Source organism: Cydia splendana, chromosome 10 (assembly GCF_910591565.1).
Source record: "Cydia splendana chromosome 10, ilCydSple1.2, whole genome shotgun sequence".
In the NCBI taxonomy this organism is placed as follows: Eukaryota; Metazoa; Arthropoda; class Insecta; order Lepidoptera; family Tortricidae; genus Cydia; species Cydia splendana.
In genome coordinates, this window is record NC_085969.1 from 7,861,298 (window position 1) to 7,879,965 (window position 18,668).

At 37.0% G+C, this 18,668-nt stretch overlaps 2 protein-coding genes across 2 annotated transcripts in view; both read right to left on the reverse strand.

Moving 5' to 3' along the window:
- LOC134794235 (lysine-specific histone demethylase 1A) overlaps positions 1–18,668 on the reverse strand; it is a 402,452-nt gene that overhangs the window by 136,513 nt on the left and 247,271 nt on the right. The gene's annotated exons all lie outside the window — the stretch shown is intronic.
- LOC134794214 (uncharacterized) lies at positions 3,291–8,587 on the reverse strand. Its single transcript, XM_063765955.1, has 2 exons — positions 7,310–8,587; positions 3,291–5,786 (listed from the first exon to the last, which is right to left on the reverse strand). Exons 1-2 carry the CDS (start codon positions 8,220–8,222, stop codon positions 5,713–5,715), a joined length of 987 nt encoding a protein of 328 aa, XP_063622025.1. The 5' UTR covers positions 8,223–8,587; the 3' UTR covers positions 3,291–5,712.

Genomic DNA, 18,668 nt, shown 5'->3' on the forward strand with positions numbered 1-18,668 from the left:
GTGAAATAAAAGCAGTCACGTAGTGTTCCGTCCCGCGGGACGTCTCAAACTTCCCGGCCCATGCACCTGTATTATAAACGCATCGCACACCTTTGTTCCGACACAATAGCCTCCAAATTGCAACTCGAATTTCTTGTTTATCGGAGAATAGATAACACATGCAGGTAAACATTTTTTTGTGTGAAAGCGCTCATAAACAGAAAAGTTATGATCAATTTTTTCACGGGAAATTAATGTCTTTTATCCTCTAGGTTGTCGATTAAGACAATTTTGAATAAAAGATCTCATGGTCCTCGTGGATGAATAGTCTGGGCGGGATTTTATAGACCATTAATTTAAATTGTAAGGCAATTAATGCATTTTATTATTCAACAATATTAACAATTAGAAAAATACCTACTTAGCTAATTCCAGTCAACCAATAATGCTTAAAAGTTAATTCCGTAAGTTTATAAATTAAAGATTCATAAATTGTTTTACGATCCAGTCGACCAACTACTGTAATTAATAGATTCTTAGAAAGAAAATAGTATGCATAGCAATGCGCGTTTTAATAGGCTATAAAAAGAATACGACCTATGTCACACCTCAGATCCACCTGCATCTGTATCGTATCGATATAAAATAGGATTTTAATGACAAGCCACACTTCGCACGTTCACCAGATACTCGCATTTGCTGTATACGTATAATCCTGCACTAATCATTAATCATTTAATTTGATTAAACATTAATTTCAATTGGTCTATTGCACATTTCTGGAACAATGCGATACACATGGGGCAATGCGAGTCCGTGTGCAATGGTAGTCATCTTCACAATATCCCAACAAAACAACTTTTATTAGATATGCTGGCCACCCCGTTAAAAACCTTATTGTTTTCAAGCCATCGTTTGCAAGAAATGTTCGCCCAATGCGTACAATTGATGTTATTCACGAGTATGTACAACCTACATTAACTAGTTTAGGCCTGTAGTAGAAGAGCCGGCCGCAAAATTTCTAACCGACTTGATACCACGATGAAATGCACAATGGTTTCCCATAAAAGTGATGCTAAGTCCGAATTCGATAGTCTGCCACGGCGGAACTTGCCGAAAGTACGAAAAAGAAGGCCACTTCCGGTGCGAAAAAAGGGGGCTGATTTAACCCATCTGATACCGAAATAATAGTTATGGCAGCACTTAGAAATTTACATGTAGACATAGAAAAGCGATGTCTGCCAGTATTTTTTTTTGCCGGAAGTGCTTTGCAGACGCTCTCAAAGGTGACCATCGGGGCCCCTAAATTAACCCATCTGATACCACCATGAAACCAATTCCAGTCGGTAGGTATGAACCCTCATGTCAGGAATATATAAGTCTGCCAAGGCTTTTCCTGCCGAAACACCTTAGCAGACGAAATGATGTTAGCAAGGTGAACATCAGTTATCCTACATTAACACATAATCTCGTCTGCCAAGGTGTTTCGGCAGGAAAAGCCTTGGCAGACTTATATATTCCTGACACCATCAGTGACCATCTGGACCCCTAAATTAACCCATCTGATGCCACCATGAAACCAATTCCAGTCGGTAGGTATGAACCCTCATGTCAGGAATATATAAGTCTGCCAAGGCTTTTCCTGCCGAAACACCTTGGCAGACGAGATTATGTGTTAATGTAGGATAACTGATGTTCACCTTGCTAACATCATTTCATCATCACCTTCGAGAGCGTCTGCCAAGCACTTCCGGCAAAAAAAATACTGGCAGACTTCGCTTTTCTGTGTCTACATGTAAATTTCTAAGTGCTGCCATAACTATTATTTCGGTATCAGATGGGTTAAATCAGCCCCCTTTTTACGCACCGGAAGTGGCCTTCTTTTTCGTACTTTCGGCAAGTTCCGCCGTGGCAGACTATCGAATTCGGACTTAGCATCACTTTTATGGGAAACCATTGTGCATTTCATCGTGGTATCGAGTCGGTTAGAAATTTTGCGGCCGGCTCTTCTACTACTGTGAACTGAACTTTCTGTTCTATTGCCTGCGCACAGTACGAACCCGCTTATTACATAGCAATGTAAGTACGATTGTATCTACTTACGTGCGATAACATCAGTTACCTATATACACGAGCAATGGTGGTCAAGCATATATTTGAATATTTTGATTTGTAATGAATTAAAGGTAAATATTTACTTATTAATTTAAGCATATTTGTATTTAAATTAATTTAAGTAGAGTAGTTTTTATTAAGTACTACATATCTATATCTTGATTAATTATATAGGATAACGTCGTTGCGCTTACCAAATCTTATATGTGCGAGATCTTAATCAAATGAATTAACACCTTATGTATTTTGTAGCTAGGTAACTATTTGTCAATCAAAAATCGAACACATATCAGCTTTGAAAAGCGCAACGACGATAAGTACTTTCTTAAGAAACCCACATTCCAAATCTTTCTTCCCCTGATTGTGGTCCAATCGGGTCCCTTCATTTTAAAAACTATTATTTATCTCACAATTTATACAAAATCCCAGATGTAGGTGTTGGTGGATGATTAAAAGTCACTTTATATTAAAGAAAATTATGTATTTTCCATGAAAACAAAATTAATTTACAGAGCGATGTGAACAGTGGGAGTTGTTGAGAAAGAAGAGAGTGATTGGGTTAGTGAATGGATAAACTAATAGAAAACATTCGGTCAATTATGGTTGCGTTCAGAAACATAATCCCGGGGGATGGTTTTACCATTATACAGTTTTTTTTAAAGTTAAGTAGCCCTGGAACTAATGCTAATGCAGAATTACAGATAAACAAAGTAAAGAAATGCTTTTATAAAAATAATAAAAGGTTAGTTACAGTAGCATTTACCTGGTTGGTTATAGTTAGTTACATTTACCTTATTAACCGGTTTTAAATTATTAGATATTCATTAAAAAATAACATTTGTTAAAGTTTTAAGCATAACTACATTTGACTAACAAAATTAAACTTTGAAGACTATTTTCTTAAACATTACAAGCTAGGTACATTTTTTAAATGCAGATTACAAAGTTTCAAATAATTAACACATACATTTAATTTTAACAGAATGATAGATATTATTATCAAGTTATCATGAACATGCATAGATTTACATTTCAATAGGTAAGACACTAATTTTGTTTATGGCCCTACTAGTAATGTTACCATTAGGTAGCTTCAAGTCTACCACCCTTGCTTTTTTGTCAGCGCCATAATGAATTTTGGTGATTCTGCCTACTGGCCACTGCAATGGACTGCATCTAGAATCTCTAAGAAGCACTAGGTTATCTAATACAACGTTAGGTTGTGAGTTATGCCATTTAGGCCTGTTATTCAATAGACTTAAATATTGTTTGTGCCAAGCCTTCCAGAAATGTTGATGTATTTGTGCGCAACGGCGCCACAAGCGTAACCTATTTTGAGGTATAGATGTTATGTCAGGCTCAGGAATGGCATTTATTGGTCTTTGAATTAAAAAGTGACCCGGGGTCAGGTATGTAAAGTCTGTGGGATCTCTAGACATTTGCGTTATTGGTCTTGAGTTAAGAATCCCTTCTGTGGTCACTATGATACTATTAAATTCTTCATAAGTAAATAAACTGTTACCTATGACCCGCTTAAAATGCTTTTTTGAGCTTTTCACGGCTGCCTCCCAGAGGCCCCCAAATGTAGGTGAATAGCTAGGAATATATTTAAAGTCTATATTTTTTGATACTGCATAGTCTATGACAGAATCTTGATGGTCTTTAGAGCTTAAATTTGAAAGTTCTTTAAGAGAATTGTCTGCTCCAATAAAGGTTTTGGCGTTGTCACAAAAGATTTTTGATGGATATCCACGCCTTGCTGTGAACCTTTTTAATGCAGCAATGAAGGCTGGGGTGGTCATGTCGGAGACTAATTCTAAGTGGATGGCTTTAGTGGCAAAGCACACGAATACACAGACATAAGCTTTTGTGACAATGCTTCTTCTTATTGAAGATTGTTTGATGCTAAAAGGACCACAATAATCTATACCAATAACATCGAATACTTTTGCCTCATTTACTCTATTGAAGGGCAAAGACCCCATTAGCTGAGAAGCAGCTTGAGCTTTAAATCTATAGCAAGTGACACATTTTCCTATTATTTTAGAGACTTCTTTATTGCAGTTAATAATCCAGTATGTCTGAGCTAGACTGCTCATGGTATCTTTTAAACCACCATGTAATAAGGACTTGTGCTCATATTGGATTATTAAACTAGTCACAAAACATTTTTTGGGCAAAATCATTGGATGCTTTTGTGCATATGTGATATTTGCATTTTGCAATCTTCCTGTCACTCTTAGTACATTGTTTGCATCTAAAAATGGAACTAAACTTTTTAAATTACTCTTAATAGGTAACTTGTTCTTTATACAGTGTATTTCTTGTTTAAAATACTCATGTTGCAAGAGTGATACAATTTTGTATTTAGATTGTTGGATTTCACTTACAGAGAGATTGCCATTAGCTTTATTATTTGAATTTTTACAATTATTATAGAATCTCAGAATCCAAGCAACTACTCTTTGTAACTTTATCCACGATGAGTATTTTTTAAGTAGTTCTGGCTCATTTGGTGTAGCAATCAAACAGGCCAGATGACTGCTGACAGTCTCATTGATGTTTTCTGTGCTGTTTGTGACTGTGAATGGCTGGGGATGGTAGTTAGAGTCCAGAAAGTCACTTGGGCCATGCCACCACAAGTCATTTTTTGCGAGGTCAAGAGGACTGCAGCCTCTAGATAAGGTATCAGCCGGGTTGGTTGCTCCACCAATATGGCTCCAAATACAATTACTAGTTAAATTATGTATTATCTGTACTCTATTTTTGACATAAACAGGTAATTCTTTTTTTGACTTTATCCAGCACAAAGTTACCTTTGAGTCAGATAGTAAGTATACATCAGTTATTAGTATATTGTTCAAAATTTGTTTTAACTTGTCAAATAATTTTGCAAGCAACACCGCTGCATTCAATTCTAATTTTGGAATTGTGAGTTCATTTTTGATCGGGGCTATCTTTGATTTGCTGCATAGCAGGTTCATGGTAGCCTTTCCATTTTGAAAGGTTCTTACATATATGCATGCCCCATAAGATTTGGCCGAGGCATCACAAAACCCTATGATTTCTACTTGATCCTTGGTAGGCATTACTAGCCTTTTTATTTGTATAGTGGGCTTCTCCAATATTTCTTTGTGAAATTTAATCCATTTACTTAAGAATTCCTCTGGTATTGGAGAGGTCCAGTCCAAATTTTGCCTCCAAAGATCCTGTAGAAATTGTTTTGCCCTAACTACTATAGGCCCTGCCAGCCCTAAGGGATCAAAAAAGGACCCAATGAAACTGAGGATTGAGCGCTTGTCCCAATGTTGTATGTCTTTGTTGGGATAATTAATTTTGAAAACATCTTGATTGGGATTGAATACCATGCCTAAGGCTTTGAGATCAGTTTTCATGGAGAGCTGGTGATCATCAACATAGCAAGATTCAGGAGAGATATCAGTTAGCAGTTCGGGATCATTGGCTGCCCATTTGTGCAGATGGAAATCTGCATGAGACAGCAAGTTAGTAAATTGGTCTCTTACCTCCAATGCATCCTTGATGGAGTCTGCTCCGAAGAGTGCATCATCCACATACATTGCAGTGCGGACCACCTCTGCTGCTTTAGGAAGCTCTGCCTCATACCTTGTCGCCAGCTCCTCTAGACATCTTGTCGCCAGGAAACTCGAACTTTTTTGCCCGTAGGTCACGGTCTGTAATTGAATGATAATTAGTTCATTGTTGTTATTGCGCCATAAGATATTTTGCAAGTGATGAAACTTGGGGTCTATTCTTATGGCTCTGTACATATTTTGGATGTCAGCCATCATTACATATTTGTGAACTCTGAATGATATCAATATATCAAACAGATCTTTTTGAACTTTAGGGCCATTTAGTAACATATCATTAAGACTGTTGTATTCTTTGCCTGCCCTAGTATTTCCATTGAAAACTACTCTAACTTTATTTGTTTTTCTGTCCTCTCTAATGACAGGTAAATGTTGCATGAAATACAATTGTTGCTTATTAGAGTTTGTTAGGGGCAGCACCTTAGCATGACCAAGCTCTATATATTTATTTATAAATTCTTTGTACCTTTCATGCAAAATTTGGTCCTTTTTGAATCGTTTTTCTATACAATTAAGGGTTTTGAATGCAATTGGAAAGGTATTGCCTAGATTAAGTTGAACCATGGGCTGAGCAAGGGGGAGAGACACCTGAAACTTGTTATCAATTAATTGTACCGAGCGTTGAAACTCGGCCTCACAGGAGTCCTGCTTTGCTGTAACCTCCGATTTCATTTCAGGAACAATTTCTGTTTCCCAAAATTTTGTTAGGAGGTGCTCAATATTATTATTGGCCTCATGGGTGGCCACATGCAATGAAACATGATGGCAGGTTGTTGCTCCATTATAACATGGAGTATCGCCAGATATGACTGTACCAAATTCTGTACCGATGAGGTAAAGTTCAGTATTTGAGATTTTGGTTTTGCTGGGCAATAATATTTTGCAAAATATGCTGGCAGAAAACAAGAATGAAATATCACCTGGAATTGACCATTCATTGTCTGCTAGTACAACAGAATTTGGTATAGTGAATTTACTTGTATCTATTTTGTTTTCTGGCAATTGTGTTGTGATTTTGTCCACCAGTGAACATGTTACTTGCAAGCTGTAATTTGAATGCAGCGACTCAAATTTGGCATTTACAGCTTTTGATGTTAGATTAGATTGACACTGTAGAGCTGAAATGTTGAGGTTTTTACTTATTGGCTGCAAATTCAAGGCTTTGGCAAGACTATTTGTCATGAAAGAAACTTGGCTGCCACAATCAATCAAACCTCTAGCTGTAATATAGGATTTACCGTCTGGCCCTAATACTTTGACCTTAACGGTGGGCAATAGATCAGTAACGACAGCACTTGTTGAGTTAACATGGCAACTGGTAACTTTTGGCTCAGGTTCATTATGCAACAATGTGTTGTGAGCTTTACTTTGACATGTGGAGCATTTGAAATGAAATTTACATTTATTTTTGTGCATACCTAAACATATGGTACATAATTTGTGTTTGGCAGCAAGCTCCCGTCTTTCATTGGGTGATTGTGCTGCAAATATTGGGCAACAAAACAGTTTGTGTGATGTTGCTTTGCAACATAAGCATGAAGGTACTGATATATTGGCCACATTACACACTTTAGCACTTTTAGTTTGATATGTATGCGACTTACCTTCGCTTTGTTGGCTTTCTTCAAAGCTGCTGGCTCTCCTCTCCAGAAATGACAAGAAGTCTTCGAGATTTGGCATCTTGTCACTGTCCCTTTCTTGATGATAGGCTCTGCATGAAAACTGATCCACCTTTTTTAAGATAATAGTTAGTACAATTAAGTCCCATTGCTCTGTTGGCTGACCTAGGGCCTTAAGGGCGCCTAGATGCTGACGAGTATTGGCTACCACGTCCCGCAGGTTGCTTGCAGAACCTTTTACAATGGGTGTGCTATCTATTATAGCTTGGATATGATTGTTTATTACCAGAAATTTATTGTCATACCGCAATTTAATTAGCTCTCTGGCTTTAACATATGATTCGCAGGTTAATGGAAGACCTTCAATTAACGCTAATGCTTCACCTTTCAGGTATTTTTTCAAGTAGTATAGTTTTTGCACTTGTTTTAACTTTTCACTGGAGTCTATTATCGCGTCGAAGAGCTCGATGAACGCGACGTATTTTGTGTAATCCTTCCCGTCGTACGTGGGGATGTCGATCTCCGGCAACCGCACTCCACCATGATGACTGGTTACGTCCGTATCTTCTACTTTTGTTTTCGACGATGCCGACGACGTATTGGTTGTGGGCGCTTTTGAGGTTATCCTCCGTAATCGTGAGATGATTTTTATGGTTCTCTCCTCGTGTTCATCGTGGTCTTCAAAGTCTTCAGATGAATCCTTTTCTGTTAATATGGCTAGCTCCAGAGTCAAGTCATTGTATTTTTTAAAGTTTGCTTCAGTTTGTTCTAATCTGATTATTGCTGATTCTTGATCCAAAGGATTGTCCGGTTCGTTTAAAAGTTTCTCTATTTTGGTTGTAAATCCTTTACACCACGCGATTTGCGCATTTAGTTTATTTATTTCCTTGCTTCTCATTTTGATGTTCAATTGCAAACGAAGTTGAAGAATGAAGTCTAATGTCAATTATGACATTGACAGCGGATGTCAGATCCGAATGACGTTTCACGAAGTTTGAGTGAACGGTCCGAACTTGGCTCCAAAATTGTCATTCCGCTCCTTTTCGGTTTGTCCTTGAATTCATCAAAATGGCTAACGATGGAAGTTGAATTCCGAGAAATGGGCTTGGTCGCGTCGAAACTTGAATTTGCTCAAACTGATGCTGCGGCTTCGAAATATCACTGAAAACCTTCTCGTTTGCTTTGAGGCGCGACTTGGCGATAATATTTCGGTGATATTTTCGCTCGATGAGAGATTTTAAGTCCGACCAGCACTTCACACGCGGCGACAACTTTCTTGAAATATCGTAACTTTTACTCGAACTTCACTTGTTTCGGCACCATGTCCCTGGTTTCGGCACCATTTATGTTGGTGGATGATTAAAAGTCACTTTATATTAAAGAAAATTATGTATTTTCCATGAAAACAAAATTAATTTACAGAGCGATGTGAACAGTGGGAGTTGTTGAGAAAGAAGAGAGTGATTGGGTTAGTGAATGGATAAACTAATAGAAAACATTCGGTCAATTATGGTTGCGTTCAGAAACAGTAGGTATTAAATAACAAATAACATTATTCCGCAATGCATTTCGCGTCAATCTGTTACCATTTGTCATTTGACGGACGACATTTGTATAGAACAAAAACACTTATCACCCGTTACATTGGATCTGTTCGATTTTGCAAAAACGAATGTGTAACATGCCTGAACCACTCCAGAACAAAGCAAATAAAAAACGGAAAGAGGCAAACGAACATCTCCGGGTATATTCTCCGTTCTGCTTTTATAAATTATACATGTTATGGGCACAACAATCGCTGATCTGTAATTATAATGAGGCTCACGAGTCACGTTCGACGGACGACGCTTTAGATGAGCCATAAGAACCGCAGCAAACACATCGTCCGATAAGTTTTCTAACGCGAAAGGAAAGGTTATGTAAGTACAACATGGCTACAACACGCTATACGCATTCCACATTCATTCACTGCTATTCACATTACATACTATCATTTAGTTGTTATTATTTCTGTTATCATCATCATCATCATTATTTCAGATAATAATAAAACGACTAGTATTAAAGATTATTTTCTTTTTTTTTTTCATTTTAACTTCTTATTTATCATAATGTTCACTTGAGCACAGTAACAATAATATGGACTAATACCTAACGTTCAAAAGCATGACTCCCAAATTCCCAATCAACGATTTTGCGTCGGCTCAGGCCATTTATTTATTAACAGGCTACCCTCTTACCAATTTCTTCGACGACTCTAAACTTTAAAACAAATACTATATTAAAAGATTCAATATCAAAAACCCTACAAGACACAATAAAATTATCGACTAACTAGTTGGTTTTAGACCTGAGGGTAGGTACAACTGAAAGATCAGAAAACACAGAAGACCTATATTAAACGCTGTATGTAGCACAAAGTCGTGTCGATACAGTTCCAATCCGGAACAAGAACCAAGGTGCTAGTTTTGAATGCCGAGCCTTATAACGGAGCGCCGAGAATGATGGCGTGAATATTGCACTATTAGCGTTCCAAGATCAGCGTAATGCACGGATGCCACACGTATTGTACCGGGCCATTACAATTAGGTTGTTAAGTGAAACGAGTCCATGCTTTCACCTAGTTTGTTTTCAAGTGCATTCCATGGTTAAATTATGAGAACCTTTTTTTATGGCCGATTTTATTTAGGTCGCGTTATTTCACGTATTATCACAATATTTGAAATAAGTACGATAGAGACTAGACTGTTTGTCAGCCGTAGTCATCCTTCAGCTTCAAAGGATTTCACTGTGGACATTCTGATCCAAGGCTAAACTTTCTCGTGCTGTCATGTAGATTGGCACACAAGATGGTTAAAGGGCATTAAATCTTTTAATGGTAATAGGCAAAAGTAAGAAAAAAATAATGATTTCGTTTAATAATTGTATTGTGTACTTACAAGGCAAAAATATAATGAGGATATTTGCAAAATAATTATGTACATTCATAAATTTAGTACATACCTATATGATTAAACTAAAGTACCTTGTTATCTTTGATATTTAATATATGTATAGTCACACATTTGCCAATAAAGTTAGTGCTCCCACATTTTTCACCCTTTGTTTACCTTTATCCGTTACCTACAGGAACTAAACCTATAATGTATATTATAAAATAAAATAACTTGGCATAATTGAGTTGTTAAAAAGCTACACATGACCTAAGCTAACCCTAAGTTACGTGTCTATCGACCGTGCGAGCGTACAAAAAGCCGTAGCGAATCGACCACAATGATACCCAACGGTCGGCGTCTGCGCACACGGCGGTTTGGACGTATACGGTGCTCCCGAAACAATTTGTGACGTCCCACGGTCAAAGGTACCTTATGGCGGGTATGGAGTTATGCATACCCCAGTAATCTACAATAAATAAGCTATCGATAACACAAAAGATCAACCTTCTAGGTTGCGTAGTTACAGAGATATGATTTTTTGAAAATAATGTTGTGAAATGAGCAACTTTACGATAGAGAAGTTTTAAGTTTAGCCGCCTAAAAAACTATGTTCCTGAAGTAAGTTACATAGTTGACTACAAATAATAATGCCTTATATATCTGAGATTAAAAAAATATTGCGACTTGTTCTGTAATGCAAATAGAAACTTTTGATATCGACTGATTTATGTGTATACTAACCAATCTCTTGAAAATAAAGTATTATTTCATTTTCACGATTGATTGCAATGAGCTCTCAAGATTTAAATTTTATCTATTAGAAAACGACACTGACAGACAGTTTAAGCAAAAAACAATACCGATTTAGAGGTGAAAATGTATTTTCTGACTTTTTCATATAAAATCACAAAATTGAATATTTTTACTTTTAATGTGACACACAATCAATTTTTCTGAGCACATATGAAAGAAATTCTGTCATTCAAATGAAATAAATCCTAAAACCCCAACTGAATACTATATTTAACCCCTTATGCCACTTTAAACTTACATAACAATAACAGTATTTGCTCCATACATTTACGAAAAGGTACCTTATGGAAATAAATCTAATAATACATCACTACAAAATATCAATCATATTATAGTTTATCTTTTATGAATAGAAAATATTAATTTACATTAAACTGCCCCCAATTTAATTAGTTCTTCGTCATAATAATCTTAAAAAAGACCAATAATTTGTATGTAATGAAAAGGTACCTTGTGGTCAAGTTACATGATGAGGCATGATGATGATGGAACAGTTAGGATAAACTAATAATATTTTGGGGTTAAGATGGTATAAATCGTCTATTTCTTATCAATAATATATTTCGGTTGCTATTGAAGATAAGCGGCATTGAGGTTCAATGACCTCAGATATTCCATAAGGTAATGCGTCGGGTATTGGCATTTTTCAGCAAACCAATGGCTGATTTACTGCATGCGACCAAACCAAATGAAGATTATTCTAGTTAAGAAAGACTTGACGAGAGTAACTTTGGTATAATAGCAGTCTACTTGGATTTGTGATGTCGGTCTATGTACGGTTATAATATTTGCGAGGCGCCCCAACCAGAACTGAAATTATCAAATTAGTTTTGCAGAATGCTAATACAGTTCTCTACCAAACTTCTTTTCCCGTATTGACTAGTTTTTTTGGGAATTTTCAATCTTTTTTCCATAAGGTACCTTTTCTACTAAACTCTGAGACGACATTACTAGGCTTATAACTAACTTATAACAAAAATAAAAACAGGTAAACAAACGTTAGGCATTAAGGTTTCAGATCACACAATAAAAAAAAATTGAGCATTTTTTCACCTCTTTACAAAACATTTAATATCTCCGAAACTAGAAACCCTCATAAGGTACCTTTTCCCGTGGAACGTCACATTTGATTTCACTTTAGCCGTTAGGTGCCTACACTGAGAGTACAAATAGCTGATCAAGTGGCCTATTTCATATCCAACACCCATGCAAACTAACTCGGCGTTCGGATAAATGAGGGTTCGGATAATCGAGGCTCTACTACTGTACGCTCCTTAAGCCCTCGTATGCCGGAGCGCGGATCCGCGTACGAGGAAAATATCAGAAAAAAATAATCACGGCACACGAGAGGTTAATGCCGAATGAACACTTGGCTGACATCGTTTTACTCTGGTCATTACGAAAATTTATTCCTACTATAATCTAAGTCGAGGATACGAGTAAAAAGTCCTAAGAGACAGATGAATCTTTCTGTAGTTAGGTGTGATGGGGCTTAACGGTTAAGCCTGACCCCTTATCATAATCATGTTGACCAACAACCATAAGTTTAAGAAATATATATGTAATATAAGGTAGTATCAGGTCGGCTCTTATACTACCTCAGGCGCAGTCGCACACACACTGTCACACACATACAACAGCGTATTATACGATATGTAGACAGACGTGATTTGAAACAATTTTCAACTCGGCCGTCTCTAGAAAATTACTAACGCATTCAACAATCATCGGCTATCGCCTATCGTGCGTTGGCGTTGCTCATTTATTTGCTGCGGTTATGATCGTCTTCTAAGAGTTCTACGTAAGCTGTCATTATCTATACATACATATCAGCTCTTGCAAAGGTGTAATAAGTAATTATTTGAAGCAGTCGCATAAATAATGTGTTACGCTAAGGGATGGGTCTGTAAGTTTTCGTGAGGGCAATTCGAAAGTACATTCAGATTTCAAAACGATGTCATATGGTATTAGAGCAAGCGAGCCGCAAGGACATGATTAACAACAATTGCGAAATAGTGACAACAATTGAGAGATATCTTAGAAAAAAATACACTCTGCCAAAATTCTGAAATATTCATTTTAGTTTATGTCGTTCTAAGCATACCTAAGATCTCGATGTTTTTCATGTAAGAAGTTGTTGTGTGTTTTGAGTTTGCCCCCTACCTTTATATGTACTTCGCTGAATAATTTTGTCAATCGTTGAAAAACGCATTATCACTATATCGTCACCGTCAATAGGAGAAATCGAATGCAGGTGTATTTTATGATGAAGAAAGCTCATTGTTAATCACGGTTACTAGGTAAAACAGTCCCGAGTTATACAAACGCCGTAAATTACAGTTACAAAGACAACGGGAGCGTAGCGTTATCTGGAATTCGTGTGATACGACCACGCAACGCTAAATAAACGCCCCGTGAAGTCATAAAACTGAGCCACAATAATTTCAAAGGACGCCTATAAATTCTTTATTTTATGATGCAAGGCATATATTTAATTCTAAAGGCGTTTTAGTATTTCCTTTTAAGTCAAATAAATAAAGAATTTATAGTGGAATTACGCATGCCCGCAATCAGTATAAAAGCGTCGAACGGCGTGGTTTCATGAAATATTAAAACGTTAACGAGATGTGATCATGTTGGACATTGACGTAAATGATGCCATCAATTTAATTACGTACTATTTAAATGGACAAATAAAACGGTCAACATTATTCGCTTCAACGAACGCTTACAGACGGAAATCTTCCTAACCTCAACTTATTCAATTGTAAGCAGACCGCCTCCTTTGAAAAGTTGACAACGCAATATCTTAGTCTTTTGAAAGACTCCCAACGTTTTATTCAACGGTAGACACAATCAGAATAATGCCCATACTTCCTACTACAGCAAACACGTCATAATTGGATGCCGACAACTTACAATACGATGTAGATTTGTGGGGTCTCAGAAATTCTTTTCGAAATATATTATAATATGCGCGCCTTGATTTTATAGAATAGGAACACCTAATTGTTGGCTTGGCAATAAAAAATGGATTCGGTATGTTTACTTTCCTCAGAAATAAGCGCTGAGTCGATAATGTCCACGAATACGTGGTTGAGTGTAAATGCTACGAATAAAAAGTGAGATTTGATACTTGAACATACCATAAAAATATCAATCCTAGCCAGTCTGAGTATTGGTTCGCGTAAAATATTTACGCGTTTATCGTACTGATGCGTTTATCATCCGTACACCGCTCCGGTATTGAGCGAGACAGCGCTATGCACGTAAATATATAGCGATTCCGCTCGCACACAGGAGCGGCATACGGAAATGCCATTTTGCCTACTTTGGCTCCTAGCGCTTCGCACAAAGCTTTGGTGCAGACATATAAAACATCTTCATAAAGAGCAAACATCATTTAACGGTGCATATGTAATTTACTCAGGTATAATATTAATATCGTCATGCTTGCTTATTAGATTAGTGGCCAGGGTCAGCAGACATAACCTGCTGCAATAAACATTCAACATATTAACATCAACGGGTTTAGCTTTACCTACAGCGTAAGTATCAAGACGGAACGGTCCACTAACACATGTAGTAATATCACAATGCGTATATTATAAAGTACACAAAGACCGACGGAGGAGGCATCAGAGCAAACAGCCATTGCGGACCATGAACTGAACGAGGCGCGGCACAATAGCAGCCGGCCCTACACGTCAATGCCCGTCATATTGAGCAGAAACACAAACATTCAAAAAATCATCAAGCTCGAAGAAAAAAAAGATGTTCTACAATTATGGGCCCTGGAAGCACAATGGTAAGTTTTACAAAGATAAACATTGCCCGTACCGTGAGTTACGAGGAATAGGAATGATGGCTTATGAAAACACTCCTATGGGTCGATTGAGCCGGTTGTACGACAATAAGATATTTGGTATGGAATGTAATAAAATGGATAAATTTCCAGCATAGAATCGAAAGGACAATTCTACGTATTTTAAAGTTAGTTTTTAACACCGCTTATTATATACCTAAATGAAATGTGACGAATTTGAGACATACCTCACATACCGGGTAATTGTCAAATGTTACCTAAGTCATAGAAAGTTAGTGAAATTGTTAATAAATATGTCACAAAATTTGCGTAATCACTGGTTGTCAAAAAACAAAATGGTATTGCGTCCCTAAATAAAATGAATAAAATATAAATATTAACCTAGCTCCACAGTAAGCTCAATAAAATATCAGTGAAGTGATGAACACAAATAAATGCCTATACCAGGATTCAAACCTGAGACCTCCTGCTTCGTAGGCATAGACAGGGTCACTACCGCCTAGGCTAGGAGGAGACCGATAAAATAAATGTTTATCACGGCAGGACTACTTGTGTGGCGGGTTTAAGGTAATGTTAAATGTTTTATCACTGTTAACTTTGAGATAGTCGTTGCCCACAAACACACCCCGCAATTAAATTTAGGGGCGAATGTAAACCACTGGGTAATTTACTCGTAAAACGTTAAACTTACGCTTGAAAATATTCGGTAGTTAAAGTGGAAATATTTCGGTCTATTTCGCAGGATGAGCAACTATCTATACAATAGTTATACTTATGAAAGATACGTTGTTAGCTCAGGTGCAAAAATTCCATTAGCTATCATCACAAAGTCAACAATTGCAAGATGTAGGTATGTCATAGATCAAATTTCTTAGCGAATAAGGCATTATGCAACACGATGTTTACATAGGACTATTTGACTAAATAAACTATCGATATGACAAACGGTTTTGATATTTAGGTACTATATTTTTTTATTGAGTACAAAATTTTAGCACAGATTATTAATTATTAATTCAGCCTATATACGTCCCACTGCTGGGCACAGGCCTCCTCTCATGTGCGAGAGGGCTTGGGCTATAGTCCCCACGCTAGCCCAATGCGGATTGGGGACTTCACATACACCTTTGAATTTCTTCGCAGATGTATGCAGGTTTCCTTACGATGTTTTCCTACACCGAAAAACTAGTGGTAAATATCAAATGAAATGAAAATTCGTACATAAGTTCCGAAAAACTCATTGGTACGAGCCAGGATTTGAACCCGCGACCTCCGGATTGAAAGTCGGGCGTCATATCCACTCGGCCACCACCGCTTACAGCACAGATGTAATGCATAATTGTTTTCCATCGTTTTTTCTCGGAAACCGTTGTATTTGTCATACTACTTCAGTCAACCTCAGTACTTTTTGTACCGAGACTGAAATACCAAGACACGTTCGTAACAAAACAAAAACAGTAAAACACTCAACAACATTTTTTCACTTTGAGTAGAATTCGGATAAACGTGACCCATTTTATTTCCTCTTGAGTCAGAAGCAAAAATGGAAAAAAAATCTGTTGAACACTGTGTGGTCACTTTTCCGGGTCCTTGCTTCTACGGTGATATGTCTTAAGTACACTTCTAAATAATAAAGACAACATTTTATAGATCTTCTCGTTAAGTTTATACAACCAGTGTCAAAGCGTCCCTCACTCACAGGATCGTCAAATTTAACATTCAAAAATTCCACCGTGTCCGGCCCACTGCATGTCGAATGCCCACGGCACGACGTGCTACAAGTGGAAATAGTCCACGATTCAATACTTGTTTTACATATCTTCATGTCAGTGAAACATGTCCTGGACCTCTTTCGGTCAAATTATTTTAAATTTAATAATAACTTAATCGCGTATACTTAGGTACCTACTCCTAATCTAAGGGGCCCACTGATTAACAGTCCGCCGGACGGTATCGGCCTGTCAGTTGTTCGGAACTGTCAAAATTTTGTTCTAACTGACAGGCCGATACCGTCCGGCGGACTGTTAATCAGTCTAATAATCTAAAGGGGCCCTTAGGGATGTGATGATTGATAAACCGTGGCGTAGGAAAGTTTTGTGGAGTAAGTAAGTACATATGTTTCAGTTATTAGCACTATATTGATGTTGGAAATCAAACATGCACAAAATATCGTGTTCCTTCTATCCGGAAACAAGTAAATACCATCATAATTCATGTGTAATGGTGACTTTACAACATTAGATATTCAATACTCATGGCTGAACGTAAAACTTCTTATTTTTTGTATACTTAGTTAAATTCATTAATTTACAAATAACGGTGTAATGTGCTCCTATTAGTCTCTTTTCCCTTTTAAGTATCGAACATTTTGAAATAAGTGTATTATCGTGAATACTTGTTCCTGAATTACCAATGGATATTTTGAGTGTATGTATCAACCTACCTCTTTTGTGACGAGATAAATAAGATTGCTGAGTCAATAAGTGACATTTTGCAAAATTTACATATTGGATATTAGCACATAAAGTAAATGTAAGAAAAATATTAGACAGGATTATAAAAGTATTTATGTTAATCATATTTTACCTTTACAGTACCTGGGCATTTTCATTTTAACTAGTATTTTATAGCGCGACTTAAATTGTGTTTTATGTAACATCTACTTATCACTTCCTGACAAAATGTATGAGATTCGACATTGACCGTCAGTTTTATGACGATTGCTAACCAGCCGTTAATGGTACACAGTTAAAGTAAAAATACCCACCTGACGAGCAGTAGTGCCGTCCAGACGGCGTAGCGATGTCTCGTAAACGTATCTAGTTAATGAGCGACACTCTTTACCTCGTTAGGTGTAATACACGCGGCAGTTTCACGGGCTTCTTACAAGAATCTCGCGGGAATGTGACCCGCTTTTAGTAGGATAGCGAGTGCTTTGGTGATAGAGTTCTTACGCGTATCGAAGCATGTCGGCACGAACGGCCGCCTGCTTTCAGTCACGTCGAGCCGTGGTTGAATGACAGAACGGTTCTGATGCGGCGACAAAATGGTTGTAACTACTGCAAAAAATCTTCGTATTGTGCTCAATCATGGTACTTAAGTTTAGTTAGTACAGTCAGTAATCAATTAATAGTATAGTTTACGTGACTGCTACATAATGAACAGCATCAAAATTATGAGTTCGAGTTTATGAAATGAGCAGAGTCTCACAATAAGATCAAACTAATGTTGTAATGCCTAAGTATGTTACAGTATACACTGCTTTATCTACAGTAGGTATCTACACACATATATAAGCTCTTTCTGATGTGTTCAGGAACCGTATATTAGGACTCCTATTGCGGCATCACACGGTTTGCAATCGCCATTGCATTTCGAATAAAACGTCACCTCGACTGACATTAGAAATGAGGTCAAATCAAATTCCTTAGTTGTTCAGTTGTTCTAAATTTTAATGTCATTATAAAATCGGATTTAATGTTGTTATTACGATTACGCAATAATAACATTTACATAGATAAGAAATTTGTTCTAACAAAACAATTTAGATTTATGCTGGCCGAAATTTGCGGTTTTTGCACACATCGAAGAGGGTTTATGATATGAGATAAAAGTAATAAAGTAACTTGGTAGGATAAATTCAATCCGTGAGAATTATATGCAGCTCATCCAACTGTTATTTTATTTACATTGATAAACATTAAATTCCACTAAAACCCTGATAATCCTTTAACAAAAGTGTGGTGCTAGACTACTTAAAACTCCGTTA